The sequence below is a fragment of the Geotrypetes seraphini genome, chromosome 4 (assembly GCF_902459505.1).
Source record: "Geotrypetes seraphini chromosome 4, aGeoSer1.1, whole genome shotgun sequence".
NCBI classification, from domain to species: domain Eukaryota; kingdom Metazoa; phylum Chordata; class Amphibia; order Gymnophiona; family Dermophiidae; genus Geotrypetes; species Geotrypetes seraphini.
Genome location: NC_047087.1, coordinates 201,643,209 through 201,663,677, shown reverse-complemented (window position 1 = coordinate 201,663,677; position 20,469 = coordinate 201,643,209). Strand labels below are relative to the sequence as shown.

General features: G+C 39.8%; 1 protein-coding gene across 1 annotated transcript in view; it reads left to right on the top strand.

Annotated features, from left to right (window-relative positions):
- Nucleotides 1-20,469, top strand: part of NDST2 (N-deacetylase and N-sulfotransferase 2) — a 687,503-nt gene that overhangs the window by 651,971 nt on the left and 15,063 nt on the right. Inside the window, 4 exon segments of the mRNA XM_033942504.1 lie at nt 4,150-4,237; nt 4,239-4,325; nt 8,287-8,457; nt 19,424-19,533. Coding sequence (XP_033798395.1) covers nt 4,150-4,237; nt 4,239-4,325; nt 8,287-8,457; nt 19,424-19,533 — 456 coding nt within the window.

The following is a 20,469-nucleotide window of genomic DNA, read 5'->3' as shown; positions in this document are numbered from 1 at the left end:
CATTTGTTTGATTTGACTCAGTTCCCCCATAACTTCAGCTTTGCTTAACTCCTCTGATACATCAGCAGGAAGCGGAACCTTACTCGGGGTAAATTGATCCTGCTTCTGCCTTTTCACAGCCCCTCCGGTTTCACTTTTACTCTGTCGGGTGCTCGCCATGCTCCCGCTGTCCTCTCCGATGTTTTCAGCCGAAAACAGTTTAAAAGGAAATCTTTATTTATTCAACGGTTGCCCAGGTAAGAGGAGCACTGCGATCACACGACCATTTTGTGTGCGCGCTAAGCCACGCCCCCCTCCCACCCACTTTTTCAATTTACAAACACCTCATAAAATACTTGCAATCAACCCTTCTATATTTCTTAACAGATGCTAAAATATATCCCCCTCCCCCTCCCCGGATGTGCATGTTTCCCCAATTTATACAATTAAATCAATCTTTACAATATTTAGTTAATGGTTCCCAAACTTCCATAAATTTTTTATAATAACCCTTCTGAATGGCCATAAACTTTTCCATTTTAAAGATATAACATAGGGATTCCCACCAGAATGAATAATTTAATCTATCCCAATTTTTCCAATTCTTTAAAATAAGATGCTTGTCAACTCCCATCATTATAAACAAAAGCTTGCTATTTTTTTGCCAAAATTTGACTTTTTGCCCTCATAGATGTCCCAAATAAAATGGTATCATACGATAGTGCACTGGATTTTCTAATAAATTATTAACCTGATCCCAAATCGATCTCCAGAATTTTAGTATCAAAGGACAATAGTATAGTAAATGATCTATACGTCCCAAACTTCCAGATGACAATGGTAGAATGGAGCAACACAGCCACCATCTTCAACCCAACCTGACGTTTGACAGTAGAGCTGTCAGTTTGATTTATATGATGATGTGAAAAGACTAGTGTATAATACATGAACTGACCTACTCAGAAGTATCTGAATTGTTGGGAATTTGAATTCAATAAAGTTGTTAAAAGTATGGTATCAGTGAATGGTCCTTAAAAACATTCTGACAAAATGAATAAAAACAGTGGAAGGAGCTGTGTGCTGGTATTTTGGTTATGATACTTGCTGGATTTTAGAAGAGAGCACACTGATTCCTGATGCAAACATTATGACACTGACCCCAGGTTGGGTTTTGAAGATGACAAACTGTGAAGCAAACCATTGTGCCAGCACTTTTAGATATATAAACTTACTCCTTTTTCTACAAGCCACGCAGCAACAGCCCCGAAGCCCCTTTAAATCTCTAGGGGCCGTTACCGCGCGGCAGCCGCTAGTGTGGCTTTGTAGAAGAGGGGGTTAGTTTTTACAAAAGTGATATTTACTTAGTCTTTAGATTTATGACTTACTGCATTTTAGTTATGGAGAAAATGTACTATATTTGGGAAGGTGAAACAGTGTTTCTCGGAGAACATTCATTTTAGGACTATAATAGCATCAGAATAAGTACATGTGTTTAACAGAAAATACATGAAAATGATGGGATTGATGACTAAGAAGACTGATCTATTAAAGACAGTTAACACAGGCTGATTTGGAACCTTTATATCACCACTGATGATCTCTACTTATATTGATCACTATCTGTTGATTACAAGATGATGGTAGAGTTTATATTGCATCTACCCTGGTGACAGATTTTTACAAAAATTATATTTCATACCCAAAAGCTCTCGCATAAATATGCATTTATATTATAAAGCAAAACAATTGGGTAAAAAAATACCAAACTATTTGCAAAAATAAAGTTATTCACTAAACTCAAACAAGCCCCCAAAAAGCCAGCACATGTGTTGTCTACATAGCACATTCCACCAATCACCAACGGAACAAAAATAACATAGGGGTATTAATACAGGGGTACCCCAAGGATCTGCACTATTGGCAGTTTTATTCAATCTCTATCTCCTTCCGTTGTGTATATTGATGAAAAGCTCAGCATCTCATATAGATTATATGTTGATGGTATTCAGGGGGGAGGAGTTCCCAATAGACGATTTACTGTCAGTTTCAACACAGAGATTGAATGATGTTATGAATAACATCAAGAACTGGATGAATGTCAACAGGTTAATGTTAAATATCTCTAAAACTAAAATAATGTTGTTTTTCAAGAGAGACCCCGATTCTAATGTTGTTTTGAATGTGTTAAACACAGTCATGGCAATTTTTTATACAAGTTCACTATTTGGGCGTGATCTTGGATCCCCAGTCAAGTTTTAAGTTACATCTACAGAATGTGATTAAGACAACTTATTTCAAACTGTGGATGTTAAGTAAACTTTGAATGTATTTATCAGGCAATGATTTCAATCAAATTCTTCAATTTGTTGTGTTAGCTGGTCTGGACTATTGTAATATCATGTTTTGGGGGATGACATCTTCTAATATGCATGTGTTACAAATTTTTCAAAATTCCATTATTCGTGCCTTATTTGGGATTGGGAAGTATCTCATACTTTATTTCATTGTGTTGGCTGATTGGATTATAGAGTGAAGTACAAGTCTGCTTAAGTGTATTTCAGTTATCACCAAAATATTTACAGGATTGTGTGGTGCCCTAAGTACCCTCTTGACCATTGCGTTCTGTTACACATTGTGATTTGGTCATTCATACTTATGAGAAATTACGTTTGAAAACTGAGGACTAGTACTTTCTCATGCGTGGGACCTGCAGAATAGAATAAGCTTTCAGTGTATATCAGGCAACAAAAAGATCTATGAAGTTTTAAAAAAATTGGTAGTGTCATCTATTTTGTAAAATGAAATATGATGGTTGAAGCTTTTTTGGATGTGCTGGTATTTTCTTGCTGGTTTTTATATGTCTTTTTAGTTTTGGCTTCTGTTTTTGGCAGTTTTAATTATGTATGTATGGTTGTAATCTGCCTTGTTTAAAGGTGGAATATAAATAATAAACTATAAATAAAAGAAATTGCTACTTGAATTTCAAAATTTAATCCGGATAGGTAGCCATTCTGAGTTCTTTGGGGACAAGATAAAAAACGAAATATAAACTGGAGCACCATATGATTGAACAGTGCCCTACAACACAAGTTTTAACTTGTGTAGTTTTTCCAGTACACAGTTTAAGAACAGGGACAGAGCCATTTGAACCTGAGAACATTAAGTCACCAGGGCTATATAGTAAGCCCAGGTGAGAGGAACCTTCGTGGGGGGGCGGGGGGGGAAGGATGATTCCTTATATGGGCGTTGGAGTATATTAGAGGAAGGAGAAGGAGCCATTGCTTGTTACCTTCACTGGCCCCTTTATGATGACACCATGTAGAACAGGTCTGGTTCTTCTGGGCAGAAAAAAATAACACCAGCTTGAGCCTGTATCATTTTCCAAGGAATAGCACCACTTGCAAGCTGCATTATGTGATTTCCGTAATAAGGGGGGGGGGGGTCGATATTCAAAGAGATTAAATGGCCAGAAATGGCTCTTGACCAGTTAAATTGCTTGTTCGGGACTAACCACTCATTTTCAGTGGCACTTTACCAGTTATTGCTGCTGAAAATGACAAGTTAGTGCCTAAAGCAAAATCGACTATTTCGGGGAATGTTCTAGGGGTGGAGTCAGCACTTGGCCACTTAAGCATATAACCAGCCTAGATTACCACATAAATAGGACCATATAAAAGCCAGTCCTATCTTTATGCTGTACTGCATATCACACTTAACTCGCTATGGTGTAGCTGGCTCTGCAAACCTGGAAATTTAATGCTGGAGCCCAGCATTGAATTTCTGGGCATAACACCAGTAGTAATCAGCAAAAACCTGAGCACTGTTAGCTAAAACCTGACCCCCAAGGTGTGTGCATACATTTGCATGCATTGAATCTCATGATCATATATCCCATGGTAACTTAAATTAACATGTTACAGTATTCTTTATACTCATTATTACAGTTTAACCCTTATTAACCCCCACAACTCCCCCTATCTAACTGCATAAAAAAATGTTTTCACTCGATCCCAACCCCAGACCAATTGAATTTAGTAAAACTACACAAATTAAGCGAATCAACAAATGAACAGGGCCCAAAGAAGAGTTGCAGGATGAATTAAGTATTAAATCAGGAAATGTTTCAGATTCATTAACCTGGTTGCTGACATCGCTTCTGTCTTTCCTCAGGTACATGGAGTTCTTCCCTGTGCCCTCCAATGCCAGTACAGACTTCATGTTTGAGAAAAGTGCCAATTATTTTGATACAGAAGTTGTTACCGAAGCGGGCGGCCGCCCTCCTTCCAAGAGCCAAGATAATTACTATTCTGATTAGTCCAGCAGATCGTGCCTACTCATGGTATCAGGTACCGGCACTTAGATTTAACTCTATGATTATTTCTCAGTGTGTGTAGTTTGAGACTCCTTTTCTGCTCTGATATCACAAGTACCCCAGGAGTTGGCTGCAGATCTCAGAGAACTGCAGGTGCTGGACAGCCAGAGAGTTGGTGGACAACACACTGCCTGCCATAAGAAGGATCAAACACATGAGCTTATCCTGGAGATACTGAGAGAAAAAAGAGTTTTCAGAGGCTAAAATATAGCCAGATGTGGTGAAGGACAGGAACACAAGGAAAGTTTTTTAAAAAATGGAGAAGGAATCTCCCTAAAGGGTGGGAGAAAAAATAATAATAGGAATTATCTGAACAGGTAGAGCATAGAATACAGTAAACAACAGCAGATAAAGATGAAAATGGCTCATCTAATTTATTCCAGTATTTGTTAGGGCTGTAACTGCAATTCTATGGAGTTATCTCTCATGCCTTCATTTAGTATTGTAACTGTCACTCCACACTAGTTACTCACTGTCTTGGAAACATTTCGCTGGTGTTTATAACTGAGGTGCCCAATGCGATGATTCCCAAAACTGGTCCTCGAGATACCCCAGCCAGTCAGGTTTTCAGGATATCTACAATGAATATTCATGAGATAGATTTACATGTACTGCCTCCACTGGATGTAGATCATGCTCATGAATATTCATTGTGGATATCCCAAAAACCTGACTGGGTGGGGGGGCCTCCAGGACTAGGTTTGGGAACCACTGGTCCTATACTTTAATTTTTATTCTCTTCCCATTCTGGGTCAGACCAAAGGTCAGAATACTGTAACCCAGTATCCTGTTTTCAACAGGTACCTGACAGGCTCCCAAAAAGTAACAAGATTCCATATTACTTACACCCAAGGATAAGTAGTAGCTTTCTCGAGGTCTAACCTAAAATGATTGATAGATATTTCTTCCAGGAATTTCTCCAAACTGTTTAAAATTTAGCTGTGCTAACTGATTTTATCACATCATCTGGCATTGAGTTCCTGAACATAATTACGTGTTGAGTCAAAAAATATTTTTCTCTAATTTCTTTTAAATGTACTATGTAACTTCATGGCATTCCCCTAGTCTTTGTGCTTTTAAAAAAGTAGACAAAAAATTTGCATTTACCCATTTCATTCCAGTTAGGAATTTATAGACCTCTATAAAATCTCCACTCAGCTGTCTCTTCTCCAAGCTAAAGAGACTTACAGGAAGAGTCTCAAAACTCGTCAGTAAAATCTGGTGAGTCAATGTAGTGCCTGTAGTGGGACCAACTTTTATTTTATGGGCGATTCTCAGCATAACAGCCCACGGCAACAAGAGGGCATCCGCTAAAACTTAAAGGGGGAAGATTTCATGGGGACACCAGGAAATACTTCTTCACCGAAAGGGTGATTGATCGATGGTATGGCCTTCCACGCCAAGTGGTCGAGGCCAGCGGCGTGCTCAACTTCAAAAAAACGTTGGGACAGACAAGTGGGGTCGCTACAGAGTCATGCTTAAATGATGGAATCATGGGAGAGGGGACTCTAGAGTAGACAAATTAGCTGAGGGAGGGTTCTTGAGTGGGCAGACTTGTTGGGCCGCCGGCCCTTTTCTGCCGTCATATTCTATGTTTCATATTCTATGTTTCTATTTGTACATAGAATCGCTAGTAAAGAGCATGAGAAACTGTGCCTGGCACTTGCTCAGAAAAGCAATAGTTAAGCACAGCTCCTCCCTCCTGTCAAAGCTGCTCTCCCTGCCCCAATCAACAGAGCAGCAGGTCTTCCCGTGTCCTCTGGCTCTGCTGATTAACCAGCATGGAGAGCAGCGAAAACAAGAGTCCCTTCTCCTGTCAACGCTCCCCCCTTGCCCGCCACTGCCTGGTCCCCCCTAACACACTTACCAAGATTGGCAGGGGGGATACCCACTCCCTCCTGCCATAGCCACAACCCCCCAACAGCCCTCCTCCCCCCGACACTCCCAACAGGAGGAATGTTCACTCCCTCTTACCACTGGTGATTACCACCCCTCCAACAACCCCCCTGGCAGGAGGAATGCCCACTCCCTACCGCTGCTGGGCCCACCTCTTCAGAATGGCGGACCTTCCCAGTGCATCCTGGCCTTTATTGCTCCATGGTGTGATCACATCTTCAGTATTGTCTGTAATTCTGGTCATTACATCTTACAAAACATATAGCAGAATTAGAAAAGATACAGATACCCCAGCAAACACGCAGAAGCCACTGCTAAAAATAATTCATGTCTAGTAAGGGGGGTGGGTCATTAGAGTGGGCAGACTTTATTGCCCATGGCCCTTTTCTTCCGTCATTTTCTATGTTTCTATGTTTCTATTCACACTTGCTTTGAAGCACAATTTTATAAACTATCCCACTAATGATGAAGAGGGTGGAGTGACTCTCATATGGGAAAGGCTAAAAAGATTAAGGGCAGGATTCTCAAAAGTCACCGTGCCCTTAACATGGTCACTAAACCAGTTCCAGTTGGTTTAGTGTGTGTAATTTTACCAGCCAATTATCAGAACGGCCTCCTATGGGAGGGGTCTTTGGCATCTGGGCCAATCAGGTTCTTATGCCCCTTCCCGGTTCATCCTGGGATGCACCTAAGGTCCCTCCCGGGCAGTAGGAGGGAGTGGGTAGTCTTCCTGCTGAGGGTGTTGGGGGGGGGAAATCACTGGCAGTTGGAAGGAGTGGGCATCCCTCCTGCCGTCCTTCATTCGAACATTAAGACTATGACAGCTCAGACCCTGTCAGAAAATTTTGGACACAAATGTGGCATAGCAAGGTTAGGCAATCACCCACCAATGATAGAGAATCGCTCGGAGTGCTCCTTTTACTACCATTTTAATATTAATGACCTCATTGTACTACATTTGCATGGCGGAGACTGTTAGGAAGCTCGGAAAAGGCCGTTCTGATAATCGGCTGGTAAAATTACACACACTAAACCGACTGGAACTGGTTTAGCAACCATGTTAAGGGCACGGTAACTTTTGAGAATCCTGCCCTTAATCTTTTTAGCCTTTCCCATATGAGAGTCACTCCATCCTCTTCATCATTAGTGGGATAGACATGAATTATTTTTAGCAGTGGCCTCTGCGTGTTTGCTGGGGTATCTGTATCTTTTCTAATTCTGCTATATCTTTTGTAAAATGTAATGACCAGAATTGCAGACAATACTGAAGACGTGATCACACCATGGAGCAATAAAGGCATTATGTTTTTAGTTACTTTTTCTCTATTCCTGTTGTAATAACTTGTAATATTCTGATTGCTTTTTTGGCCACCACCACACACTGAGCAGAATATATCAACATGTTCACAATGACACCTAGATCTTTTTCTTGGGTGGTGACTCCTAATATGGGAGCTAGTGTCATGTAGCTAGAAAGTGGGTTATTCTTCCCTTCAAGCAGTGTTGAATAGTAATGAAGTAAATGTAACCAATTACTGTACTTCAGTAAAAGTTGCATTCATTGTAGTACTTTTACTTAAGTAAATGTTTTAATATGTTTTTACTGTACTTTTATTTAAATATTAAAATATACACATACGTGTTTTTACTTTTACTTAAGTACTTTGACCAACACTGCCTATGTGTATCACTTTGCACGTGTCCATTTGAAATTTAATCTGCCCTTGAGGTTGCTGCTGAGTTCACCTCCTTTATAGTTTTTATATTATGCCCACTAGTTCTTTTGAAATACTTTATTTCTTGTGCATTAATACTCTTCAAATATTTAGGCATTTGTATTTAGAGACTTAATTTATGAAGGACCATAATCCATTATCTTTTATAATACATAGATTAGTCCTCCAATAAAGACCTATATTCTAGAGGTGTCTTGAGACATTGTTTACATAGAAGCAAAATATGGACGACATCTGAGTCAGAATGCCTCTGCAAGTATATCTATATTTGTATATGCAAATCTTTTATCTCCTGCTCTGTAGCATCAGCGAGCACACAATGATCCACCAGCCCTCAACTATAGCTTTTATGAGGTGATTACAGCGGGACCACAGTCCTCCAAGGAGCTGCATAACCTGCAGAGCCGCTGCTTGGCGCCTGGATGGTATTCCATGCATCTGGAGAGATGGCTAACCTACTACCCCACCAATCAGGTAGGATGTAGAACTGCTCTCTCCACTAAGATTTAAGGTACTCGGAATATCTCTTAATGGTTGCAGTATGGCCTTTATGTCTTCAGTGTATAATACAAAGTTAAAGAGAGTCATTTCCATCATGTTAAATTTTAGCAAGCTTGAAAGTTCTGCTAGTAGGCCAAGCTTCGGTGTCTTATCTCAGTCATTCAAAATAATGAGAACATGTATGGCTGTTTGAAAATGTTTTATAGAAAATGAAAGTATTTTTGAAATTAATAGCACTAGAAACTATGATGGTGCTGTAGCATCTGGTTGTCTTCACCAAGAACTGAACTATAATCACAAACTGAAAAGTATGAATCCTAATGAGCATTTCCACTTATTGATTGGTGATATTAATATTCATCTTGAACAAGTAGATCAAACTGATATTAAAGAATTTTGGTCATTTATTTCTTCACTAGGTTATTTCAAATCAACCCCAAAAAAGACTCATTAAAAAGGCCACCAGTTAGATCTGATTACCTTTTCTTCTATAGAACTAGTTAATCCTAAGATTCTTTGAAAAAAAGCCAATTCATCTGACTCTTTATGGTCAAACCATTGATTATGCAACTTTGAATTTGATTGGTAAATAAAAAAGTCCAATCAAAAACTAAAGAAAACAAAAGAAATAAGAAATTTCAAGTCAGTAGAGGCCTGATTAATCCTGTCGAGTTTTGGTCACACCATGATATAATTTTAAATCAATATGGTGACATTGAAAATGTGGATTCGTGGATCGACATTAGTACCCACATTTGAAATGAAATAGCCCCTATTAAATTGAGAAGAAAGAGATATAGAAATTTAGATGGGTGGTATGATATAGATCTGCTATCTGTAAAAAGGGAACTAAGAAAATTGGAAAGATAAAAGCAGAGGTAGATTATAGAGATGGTAAAGAAACCACTTCAGAGGTCATAGACCTGATGGGCCGCCGCGAGAGCGGACCGCTGGGCATGATGGACCTCTGGTCTGACCCAGCGGAGGCAACTCTTATGTTCTTATGGTTAAAATCGGGAACCTTGAAACATAGATTGGCTTGGAAGCAAAAATTAAAAGAATATAAAAATTTGATTAAAGAGAAACGTAAAATTTTTTATGCTCAAAAGATTGGCAATTCATCAACTAATAGTAGTAGTCTTTTTAAACTGGTTAATGACCTCTATGATACAGAGGCGTTTACTGGTTCTACTGAAGAATCCACTCTTCTGCGGATGTTCTGGTAGATTTTTTTTTCAATACTAAAATACAAAAATTAAGGACTTCTCTAGCAGCTCCCATTAACAATCATTTGTGTTTCCTTGTCCTTCAGTGTTTAGAGGACCCTAGAGTTGACATGTGTTGGAACAATTTTACAGCTTTCAATTGACAAACCTTCTATAAGTTTTATACTAAGTATGTCAATTCGTATTGTAGGCTTGATAGCTGTCCCCTGAACGTTATGAAAGTTGCCCCTGTCACTTTTAAGACTAAATTGTTTAATTGGGTTAATTTTTTATTATTCAATGGGACGTTTCCAGAGGAATTGGGTCAGATTTTGATTACAGCGATTATAAAAAATCCTGAAGAATCTTATACCATGGCATCTAACTATAGACCCATTGCTAGTATTCCTTTGTTTACTAAATTGTTGGAGAGTCTGGTTAACACAGAACTAACTACATATTTGGATAAGTTTAATATATTACAGGATAATTAGTCTGGGTTTCAGTCAGGTTTTAGTACAGAAACAGTCATGGCCTCTTTGTTAGATTATCTCCATACATTATTTAGTCAAGGTACAAGTGCTTTGATTCTGCAGTTAGATCTGAGTAGCGCTTTTGACCTGGTAGACCATACTATTCTTATTGACTGTTTGTAATCTATTGGTATTTCGGGAAATGTCTTAAACTGGTTTCGAGGATTCCTAGGAAAAAGATCGTACCAGGTGTTCAAGGACGATAGCCTTTCTTGTCGTTGGGAAAAATTTTGTGGGGTTCCACAAGGTTCACCTTTGTCCCCCCCACTTTGTTTTATATTTATCTTGTATCTCTGGGAAACCTCTTGGTTTTATATTTATGCAGATGACATTACTATAGTCATCCCGTTAACTTGCATGTCAGTCGAGCTTAAAAATTTCCTAGTGGCCATTCTGAGCCTGATTGAACTCTGGATGATCGCCTTTAAATTGAAATTAAATTCAGAAAAAACTAAATTTTTTCTTGCAACTCCTAACGATAAGATCAAAGAAACAATGATACATTTGAATGGACTTGACTATACTATAGAACAGTCTATAAAAATATTGGGAGTGACTACAGATAGATACCTTACTTTGGAACAGCATACTGATTTATTACTTAAGAAATGTTTCTCGGTGCTTTGGAAACTTCGCACCATTAAGAAATATTTCGATGAAGCTTCATTTCATTTGTTAGTGCAGTCTTCTGTTTCAAGTATCCTTGACTATTGCAATATCATCTATCTGGGCACCTACAAGAAAATCCTTAAAAAGTGAGAGTGGTTCAAAACACTGCAGTCCGACTGATTTTTGGCCTAAAAAAATGGGAGCACATTACTCCCTATTATTAGAAACTTCACTGGTTACCGATTGAAGCCAGAGTCTTGTTTAAATTTACATGCATTTGTTACAAATCAGTCTTCGGCATGTCACCAGGCTACCTTGTTCCTCATTTTTCTTTAAACCATTCTAATAAGTCTACACGTATAGGTCATTTGTTTACATACCTTTCTATTAAATTATGTCGTTATAAAAGGTTTCTTGAGAGAACACTCTCTTTTCAGGATGCTAAACTGAATGGTTGGTTTGGAAAAATTATGCTGGGAGTTTCTTCTTATTTCTATTTTAGAAAATTATTAAAGACACAACTATTTGATAAGTTTGTATCCTAATGCACTTTTACCTTTAAAATAGTTATGTATTTCTTATATTTTACAATTTGATGTATTTCTATTATGAATTGTATTTTTCGCTGCATGTTCAGCATTATTTGTTGTGAACCGCCTAGAACCATTTCTGGTCTGGCAGTATATAAAAATAAATTATTATAATTACCTTAGCATGTGTCATGATCGGATTCTTCTCCCCCCACTACCCTCCCCCCCCCATTTCTTTTTTCTCAGAGTTCATAAAATTTAAAATAATAGACTTAGTTTATCACTCTGTCTGTACCAAAACTATTACAAATAAGTCATGATGAGCTGAGACTTGAGACTTTTCCTTTCAGCTAGAACAGAGCTGGGAGATGTTATCATGCTGCAGAGAGCTTTCTGGACAGCTTTGCTGTAGTCTGTATAATTATCAGACTGTAAGTGCCTCGCTGCTCACGTGTCCAGCAAGGAAAGCCATCCTTTTAAAGAAGTGTGAAGTAAAAAGAAGTGGCATCAACTGCAGCACAGAAAAAGTCAACTTAACCATGATACCATTTTTGCATTAAAGAAGTTGGTAAAAATACAGAAGCCTGAATCAGCTGCTAATCACTAAATTTAAAGCAATAACAATTTGTTAATAATGAGGCTTCAGTCTAGTTGATTCTAATTTGATTTTTTTTCCATGTAAAATAATATCTGGTAAGGGAGTTGATATTGAAGGAGGGCCAAACCAAATCATTTTGATTTTGGATGTATTTAATTTCAGCCGTACTGTGCTTATTCAGTCTAAAAGAGAAATGATTAAATAGGAGTTGTTTAAACTTTCAAGCAACATCAAAAAAGGACATGCCATGGAATTAATACCAGCCTTCTTTAAATAAATCATGGCACAAAATCAAGCAATGGAATCTGCTGCCAGCAGGTGTGATCAAAGCAGCTATAACACTGTGAGGTTCAAAAGAGGTATGGACAAGTTCTTGGAGGTATGTGTTTGTGTGAGAAGGAGAAATAGCCAAGAGGGAGCAAATGATGCGAGAGATGGAGGGAATGGGCGGGTAGAGGGAGAGCAGTGTTGGGAGAAAGGGAGTACAGTAGTTCACATGTGAAGAGGAGCAGGGAAACAGCTAGTTACAAGAGTAAGTTAGAAGAGAGGGAAAGAGAAAGTGGTAAAAGGAGAGCAAGTAGCTAGCAGTGAGATCAGTGGTCAAGCAGTGAGAAGACCCACAACAGTCGACTGGTTTTTTGCCAACTGCTGGTGACCTGGATTGGCCACCGTGGGGACGGGCTGCTGGGCATGGTCTGACCCAGTATGGCTGTTCTTATGCTCTTATGTGTGCCAAGTATAGGACAATCAAGCCATTGTAACATCACTGATGAGGTTGGCTCTGAGGCATTATGACATCACAATTTCAGCTCTGAAATGTTGCTCTCATTGGGGTTCCAGAATCTTGCTATTCTTTGAGATGCTGGAATGTTGCTACTCTTTGGGTTTTGGCCAGGTACTAGTGACCTGGATTGGCCACCGTGAGAACGGCCTACTGGGCTTGATGGACCGATCCTTTTCAACATATACATAAGAGACCTGACTCAAGGGCTTCAAGGTAAAATAACACTATTCGCCGACGACGCCAAACTATGCAACATAGTAGATAACAGCACCTTTTTTTTTTCCCCAAATCTTTATTCATTTTTATATCTCACAACAAGTGAACAATAATACAACAATTGGTTCATATAAATCACTTGAAAATCTTTTCTATTATCATTGTAAATACATAAATTTAAGTCCCTCCCCCACCCTCCCCTTCCACCAATAATATAATTCAAGCATATTATACATATATTATATTCAAAGATACTGAAAAGCCAGTACAATAACAATATACCCCCCTCTTGGGTAATTTATTGATAATCCCTTACCATCCCACTTTAAGATTTTAGAATCAGAACCGTCTTATCCTGTCTCTGTCTTGAGCAAAATCGGATCCTACTAGAGGATCCGCTTTCCTTTATAGGGCACCAGCCATGTGGAATTCTCTGCCCCAGCATTTATGGTTAGAATCCCATCTCGATTGAAGTCACTTTTATTCTTTAGCATTTTGGGGGTTCCGATATTACGGTAGACTTTTATACATAGCTATGGGATCAACCCTACTGGTTCTTGTATCGTTGTTTTGTCTTTTGTGTTATTGATTATATTGGGGTAAATTATTATTGTAAACTGTGCCGTTTGGTCCGTAATAGAAGGGCAATATCACCTTACCCGACAGTATGGAACAGGACCTGCTCTTATTGGAACATTGGTCCTCGACTTGGCAGCTGGGCTTTAATGCCAAAAAATGTAAGGTCATGTACCTTGGCAGCAAAAACCCATGCAGAACTTACACTCTGAATGGTGAGACCTTAGCTAGGACTAGGGCAGAACGTGATTTGGGAGTAATCATTAGTGAAGACATGAAAACTGCCAAGCAGGTGGAGAAAGCTGCATCCAAGGCTAGACAAATGGTGGGATGCATCCGTAGAGGTTTCGTCAGCCGGAGGCCCGAAGTCATAATGCCCCTGTACAGATCCATGGTGAGACCTCATCTTGAATATTGTGTTCAATTCTGGAGACCACATTATCAAAAAGATGTGCGGAGAATCGAGTCGGTTCAGCGAATTACCACCAGGATGGTCTCGGGACTCAAGAACCTCCCATATGAGGAAAGACTGAATAAACTGCAACTATACTCGCTCGAGGAACGTAGAGAGAGGGGGGACATGATTGAGACTTTTAAATATATCACGGGCCACATCGAAGTGGAAGACGATATCTTCTTTCTTAAAGGACCTTCAACCACAAGAGGTCATCCGCTGAAAATCAAAGGTGGGCAATTTCATGGCAACACCAGGAAGTATTTCTTCACCGAAAGGGTAGTCGATCATTGGAATGAACTTCCATTGCAGGTGATTAACGCCAGCAGCGTGCTCGATTTCAAAAAGAAATGGGATATGTATGTGGGATCTCTAGCCGGGTGAAGTCTGGGGGTGGGTCATTAGCATGGGCAGACTTGATGGGCTACAGCCCTTTTCTGCCGTCATATTCTATGTTTCTATGTTTCTATATTGGTCTGACCCAGTAAGGCTATTCTTATTTATTTATTTATTGAAATTTTACATAATTCACAAGAATATTCCTCTTGTACAAGTAAAGCAGAAAAGAAACAAATTAAATAAACTCACAATTACTGCCAGGAAAAATTCATTCTTTCTTAGACCACTAACTCAGGAGAGAGAGGAGATGAATATATTGAAGAGATAACAAGCATAAGTAATAACTATATTCTTGAAAGGCTTAACAGTCTTTAACCCCCTCTTTTCTTCCTACTCTTAAACATTCCGGGTAGCAAGATTCTTTAAATCTAAAAAGGTGCATAACTGTTCTGGTGCATAGTAGACATATTTAACACCTTGATATTAATTAAACATTTGCATGGATATGCTAATAAGAATGTCGCTCCAAGGGTCAAAGTCTCTACTCTCATTGCTAAGAATAATTTTCTTCGCTCCTGCGTTGTTCTCGTGACGTCTGGAAAAATCCATACTTTCTTTCCAAGAAACATTTGTTGAGGATTTCGGAAATATAAACGCATAATTGCATTCATATCTTGTTTGAAAACAAAAGATATGAACATTGTGGCTCTCTCTGTGGATTCGGAAAGAGTAGTTTCTAATAGTTCAGTAACATTTAAAGCGTCTATTGTCAAACATTCCTCTGCCCCTGGGTCGGTTCCTTCAATTTTCTTTTTCGGCAAATAATAAATTCTATTAAGTGGAGGTATATGTTCAGGGGAAGTTTTCCCCTGAAAGTAAGGCTATTCTTAAGCAGTGGATAACCACTAAAAAACAGAAATGCATCCAGGATGTGTGTTTCACAGTGGCAAAAGATCCCTGCTATTTATAGAATCGCGGCTTCGGAAAAAGTAGGTGCCAGAAACGTAAGCCAAGGTTTTCAAGGCCTACATTTCCGACACTTACCTTTCACATGAATCGTGCCTACAGAGGTGCTTTATGATACCTAATGCCACTTCTGGCATTAGCAATGCCTACCGTGGCATTAGGCGTCATAAAGCACCGCCGTAGGCGCACTACAGGTGCTGATTTTTGTAGGCACCAGTAGGTGCCTTCAATTTTTTTTTTATCGCTTTTAAATGGCGTTTTGCACTTAGGTGCCTGTAAGCCGCCATTTATCGAATATGGGCCTTATAGCCATAATACTTGAAAGGATGGAGAAAGAGGGGAAAAGTTCTAAACATTCAGTCCTTTCATAATCAACTGATTACTGCTAATGAACAAATGTTGGAACTGTTTGTTTCTTATTATGCTCATTTGTATTCTGCAGAGAAACTAATCTGAAGTATTAAGATTTTCCTTAAGTCTTTCATTAAATGAGAGAAGAATATGTTCAACCTTTTTAAATCCTTTCAGGACTGACTAATTGGCACTGCTGGAGGTTCAGCTGCTTTATATTATAAAAATTAAGCCTTACAAAGTCATAACTGTTGGAGCTCAATGATGAATATGTAGAGTAAATACATTTACGTGCCCATTGTGGATGGAAATGGTTAGAATACTAGCCGGTAGCTGCATGTTTACATGTGTATATGTTGGTATGCTGCCCAAATGGTGCTCTATAAATACATGATTACCTTGCATAGCACATATTTATAAGAGGACATAAACAGGGCTCCTCCTCACACGCATAACATGCAGAATACAATCTTGTAAGTTGTGCTCATCCCTATAACGCTGAAGCACCAGCTAAGTGCGGGTGGCTGAATGCTAGATGCACCAACACTGGGTTGCATGAATTGTTCTGTAGAAGAGCCTAAACAAGTGGTCTCCAATGTGTAGCCCCTGAAATCTTCCGTTGTGGCTCTCAAACAGTTGACTGAAATGTTCTTCAAGTCCTGCAGATGTGTTAAGTTCAGTCTTGCTCGCTCAGAAAAGAGTGCTGTAGGCCAGGCGTGGATCAGGAGCATGGAATGTTGCTAGTAATTGGGTTTCTGCAGCTACTTGTGACCTGGAGTGGCCGCTGTGGGAACAGAATACTGGGCTAGATGGACCATGTGCTCTATGGCTGTTCTTATGATGAAGGACATGTGTAGGACCTACTGTGACTGTGCCAGATGTACGTACGGCTGTAGGACAGGTAAAAGGTCAGGATTCATATTTAGATGCATGTATACTGCAAGGGTAATAATAATAATAATAATAATTTTATTCTTATATACCGAAAAAGTTCTAGGCGGTTCACAACAAGGTGAGCTAATACATGGGATACAGATAAAATACAAATTAGAATAATGGACTTAAAAACAGATAAAGACGGAAAGCATTTACAATATAATGCAGAAAATATCGGCATGGCAGGGAAAGGAGTAACCACAAAAAACAGGGAGGAATGGAGGGAGGTATAATACAAAGATTCAAAAATATCACAATTTTGGTTGAAAGCAGCAGTTAGGATCTGCGTGTTGATAGCCTGGATTTGGCGCTAAGGCCCTGAAGCAGTGGTTACCGGCCACGAAACGATCGTCGGCCTGGCCTGTTTGTGTTCAGTGGTTTTTACCATTAATCATTCTCGGCTATTTTTTGCTCCCACCTGCTAACTTTAAACTTGTGTGAAAGTTTTTTTTGCCTATGATGCTTTGGTGGAAGAGTGTGGGTACACCTCTCCGTTTGTCTGAGGCTTTTCTTTTGCTTAAGTAATAAGCTAGCTTTCTTGGCTTGTGTGGTGCTTTTGTTTTGGAGTGATATTTTTGAACCTTTGTAGGGAAAGGAGTAATACATAGAACAGATAAAATACATCAAGTTGAACATAAAGAACTTGATTGAAAAAATGAAGCAGAATGCATTAAGACATGACAAAGCTGGAGAAACAATGAAACACTTGCAATTAGAGAATTGTGGAAACCACACCAGAGTTTTGCTAACATGCAGAAGAGTGCACGTTAACAGAATTTTCAATGATATATGTAACTAGTGTAGGCTTAAATCTTTTGCTAGCCCTCAGAGCTTTCTCATATTCACATTGTGGCCCTGTGACTCATATTCATCTTTCCATGAAAAAGGTTGAAGATCACTGGCCTAGACACTTAGGTTTCATTTCAGAATAGACTCCCACCAGCTGCCCTCGGAGCATCTAAAAAGAGGCACCTAGTTATATATGTGCCTATGTCTATTCAATCTGAGTGGAGCCATTTCCAGGGTGCAGTTAGCCTAATGTACATATTTTGTAACATATGCGTTTAAATTAAACCATGGTGAGTACTAAAGAGCAGCTCTAGATACCTGTCTGTGCATTCCTTTGAAAACTGATAGAATTTGTGTGTGTACCTACTGCCTAAGTTAGGAGGCCTCTTACAAAATTACACTAAATAGAATAAATTTTAAAAGATACATATATATACATACACACACTATATATCTATATACACACTATATATATACAGGGCAGGATTAACCAATAGGCCAAATAGGCATGTGCCTAGGGCCCGAAATGGTCAGGGGGGACCGATGAAGGAGGGCATCAACATTGTTTGTTCCAAACGGCGATGGGCCCCTCCAGCATCGATTGGCAACGTGGGCCCCCCCCCCGATCAGCAACGTGGCCCTTCTCCCCCCCTCCCCCATCGATGGAAAGTAAGACAAGCAAGTAATGCGGGTAAGAAAGGCAACGGGAACTGTAATTGTGCAAGCGGTGCTGCTTGCCCAAAGCTTCCCTCTGATGCAGCTTCCTGTTTCCGCCTGGCGCATGGTGGGGTGGGGCAGGGCAGGGCAGGGGGCCCAGGGGGCCTAGGGGCCCTCGACGAATTAATCCTGCCCTATATATATACACACTATATATCTATATATATATATGCACATTTTTATACCAGCTATTTAGTACATACAAACGTCCCGGTCAAGGCCGGATTTAGATGAAAAGAGGCCCTAGGCTATTCCACTTATGAGGCCCTTTCACCTCCCATTTTTAAGTTTGTAAATTACATGAGAGATAATAAAATACATCATTACTGTGATATATATCAATATGTTAAATGAAACATGTTGTTATTGGTACTAATCTTTATAAAAAATGTGACACGGATCTTGAGGCCCTAGGCTGAAGCCTAGTTAGCCTATAGGAAAATCCGGCCCTGGTCCCAGTCTTTTTCTTACCTACATCCACACATGTTTTAATGCACATACTTTAAGTGTTAACTTTTTCCTAGACTTGTCCTAAAGAACACATCTTCCACCTGTGTCAGATAAATTAGTATATGCACACACTGTATGGGGTAATCCTGATTGTGTGCCCAAATTCTGTTATAACCCAATATCGGCACACCTTACATATACATGCCCCCAGTTATACCATCCATAGATCTGACATAACTGTGGTTGTGTAAACTGCATGCCTGTGTGTGCAACTCCCTTGCATTTATGCACTGTGCCACTTATGTGCCATTACAGCATGGTTCTTAGGTGGCACTTTTGCAGCTATTTACTCATGTAAGTTCTAGTACTCTATATATTAATGTGCTATAGGCATGTAAGTGTAGGATTTCAGTTCTAGAATCACCCTTTACAAGTACGTCTAGTTGTTTTTATAAAGCAGTGTTTTAGCCACGGAAATGTCTCTTAAAATGGCCCACTGTAAAAGTTAGAATGGCAATTCATAGCAGGACAAAATGTCTTTTTCCTGTTTTGCGTTTCTGCTTCACTAGAAATAGTGGAAGCATGAACCTGCATTAATCTACATTTTTATGCTCTTGCAATGCTTCTCTCTCGAGTCCTTTGGGCTTCCTGTGATCATTTCCTCTCAGGTTCAGCCCGATAGTATCAGAAAGCAGATTGAGCTGTTCTAAGGGAATAGCAATTGTCATGGGATAGTCAGTCACTGCAGAGTACATACTCTTTGTCAATTTCCTATCCCATTCTCCCACAAGGGAATGAGGACACATGCAGACTCGTGACTGTTAGTATTGTTAGTATTGCCCTTGCAAAGTGATATTTTTCTCTTCTCTCTAATCTGTTCAATTAGCTTCTCATCATCGATGGCCAGGAGCTGCGAAACAACCCAGCTGTTACTATGGAGACTGTGCAAAAGTTTTTAGGAGTGACTCCACTTTTCAATTACACCCAAGCACTCAAGTAAGCATGTTACCCTTTTGTCTTCTGTCAACCCCACCCCATCCAGGGCTGCCGAGAAGGGGGGGGGGGAAGGGGAGCATGATTCCCCTGGCCTGGCCTAGCCTCCAAGGGGGGCCTGGCACATTCAACAGCTACTTGTGGCAAGCATAGGCAGAGAAATTGGTCTCCTGCTCCTGTGATTGGATCGGTCTCATGCTCCTGTGCTGAGTTATCATGTTATTACATTAACTGTGCTTTGCTGGCCACAGGTCTTTCTTCCTGTCGTGTCCCATCCTTCTTTGTGAAGTACTTCCTGTCTCCACATAGGAGGGGACATGGCAAGAAGATAGACCCGTGGCCAGCAGAGCATAGTTGACGGGATAGCATATAATCTGGTACACAGAAACGAGAGAGCAATAGTACTCAAACTACTTCTTCAAGTAAGCGGGGGGTGGGGGGGAGGGCGGCGGCGGCACAATTGTTTGCCCCGGGCCTGGCTTTGTCTCTCGGCAGCCCTGGCCCCATCTGATGTTGGTGGTCTCTGTCATACCACTTGTAGCGAATATTTGATGGTGCACTGACACCCGAGAACGAGTAAAAAAGAAAAAAAGCTGAAACTTGTTGGGAAAAACATTTTTTGGTATTGGGGTGGGGGGGATTCCTGAGGTCTGCTATGGAAAATTTGGCACCATTTAGGAAAATCTGAAAAGATGCTTATATATTTTCTTTTGAAATGAACAGTAAAAGTCTTTTGTAATATTCAATGATATTACTGCTCTACTGTCATCAAATTGTTTTCTGCTAATGATGATTCTTATTGCTCATTATTTTCCTTCAGCTGCTAAATAGAGATCTTATGGCTCAGTCAGAACCAAGCTTTGCTGGAGTTAGAGATGCTCTGACCCTCTATTCACACTCAAGGTGTATATCTCTCATTCTGCTCTCTCTACATCCCTC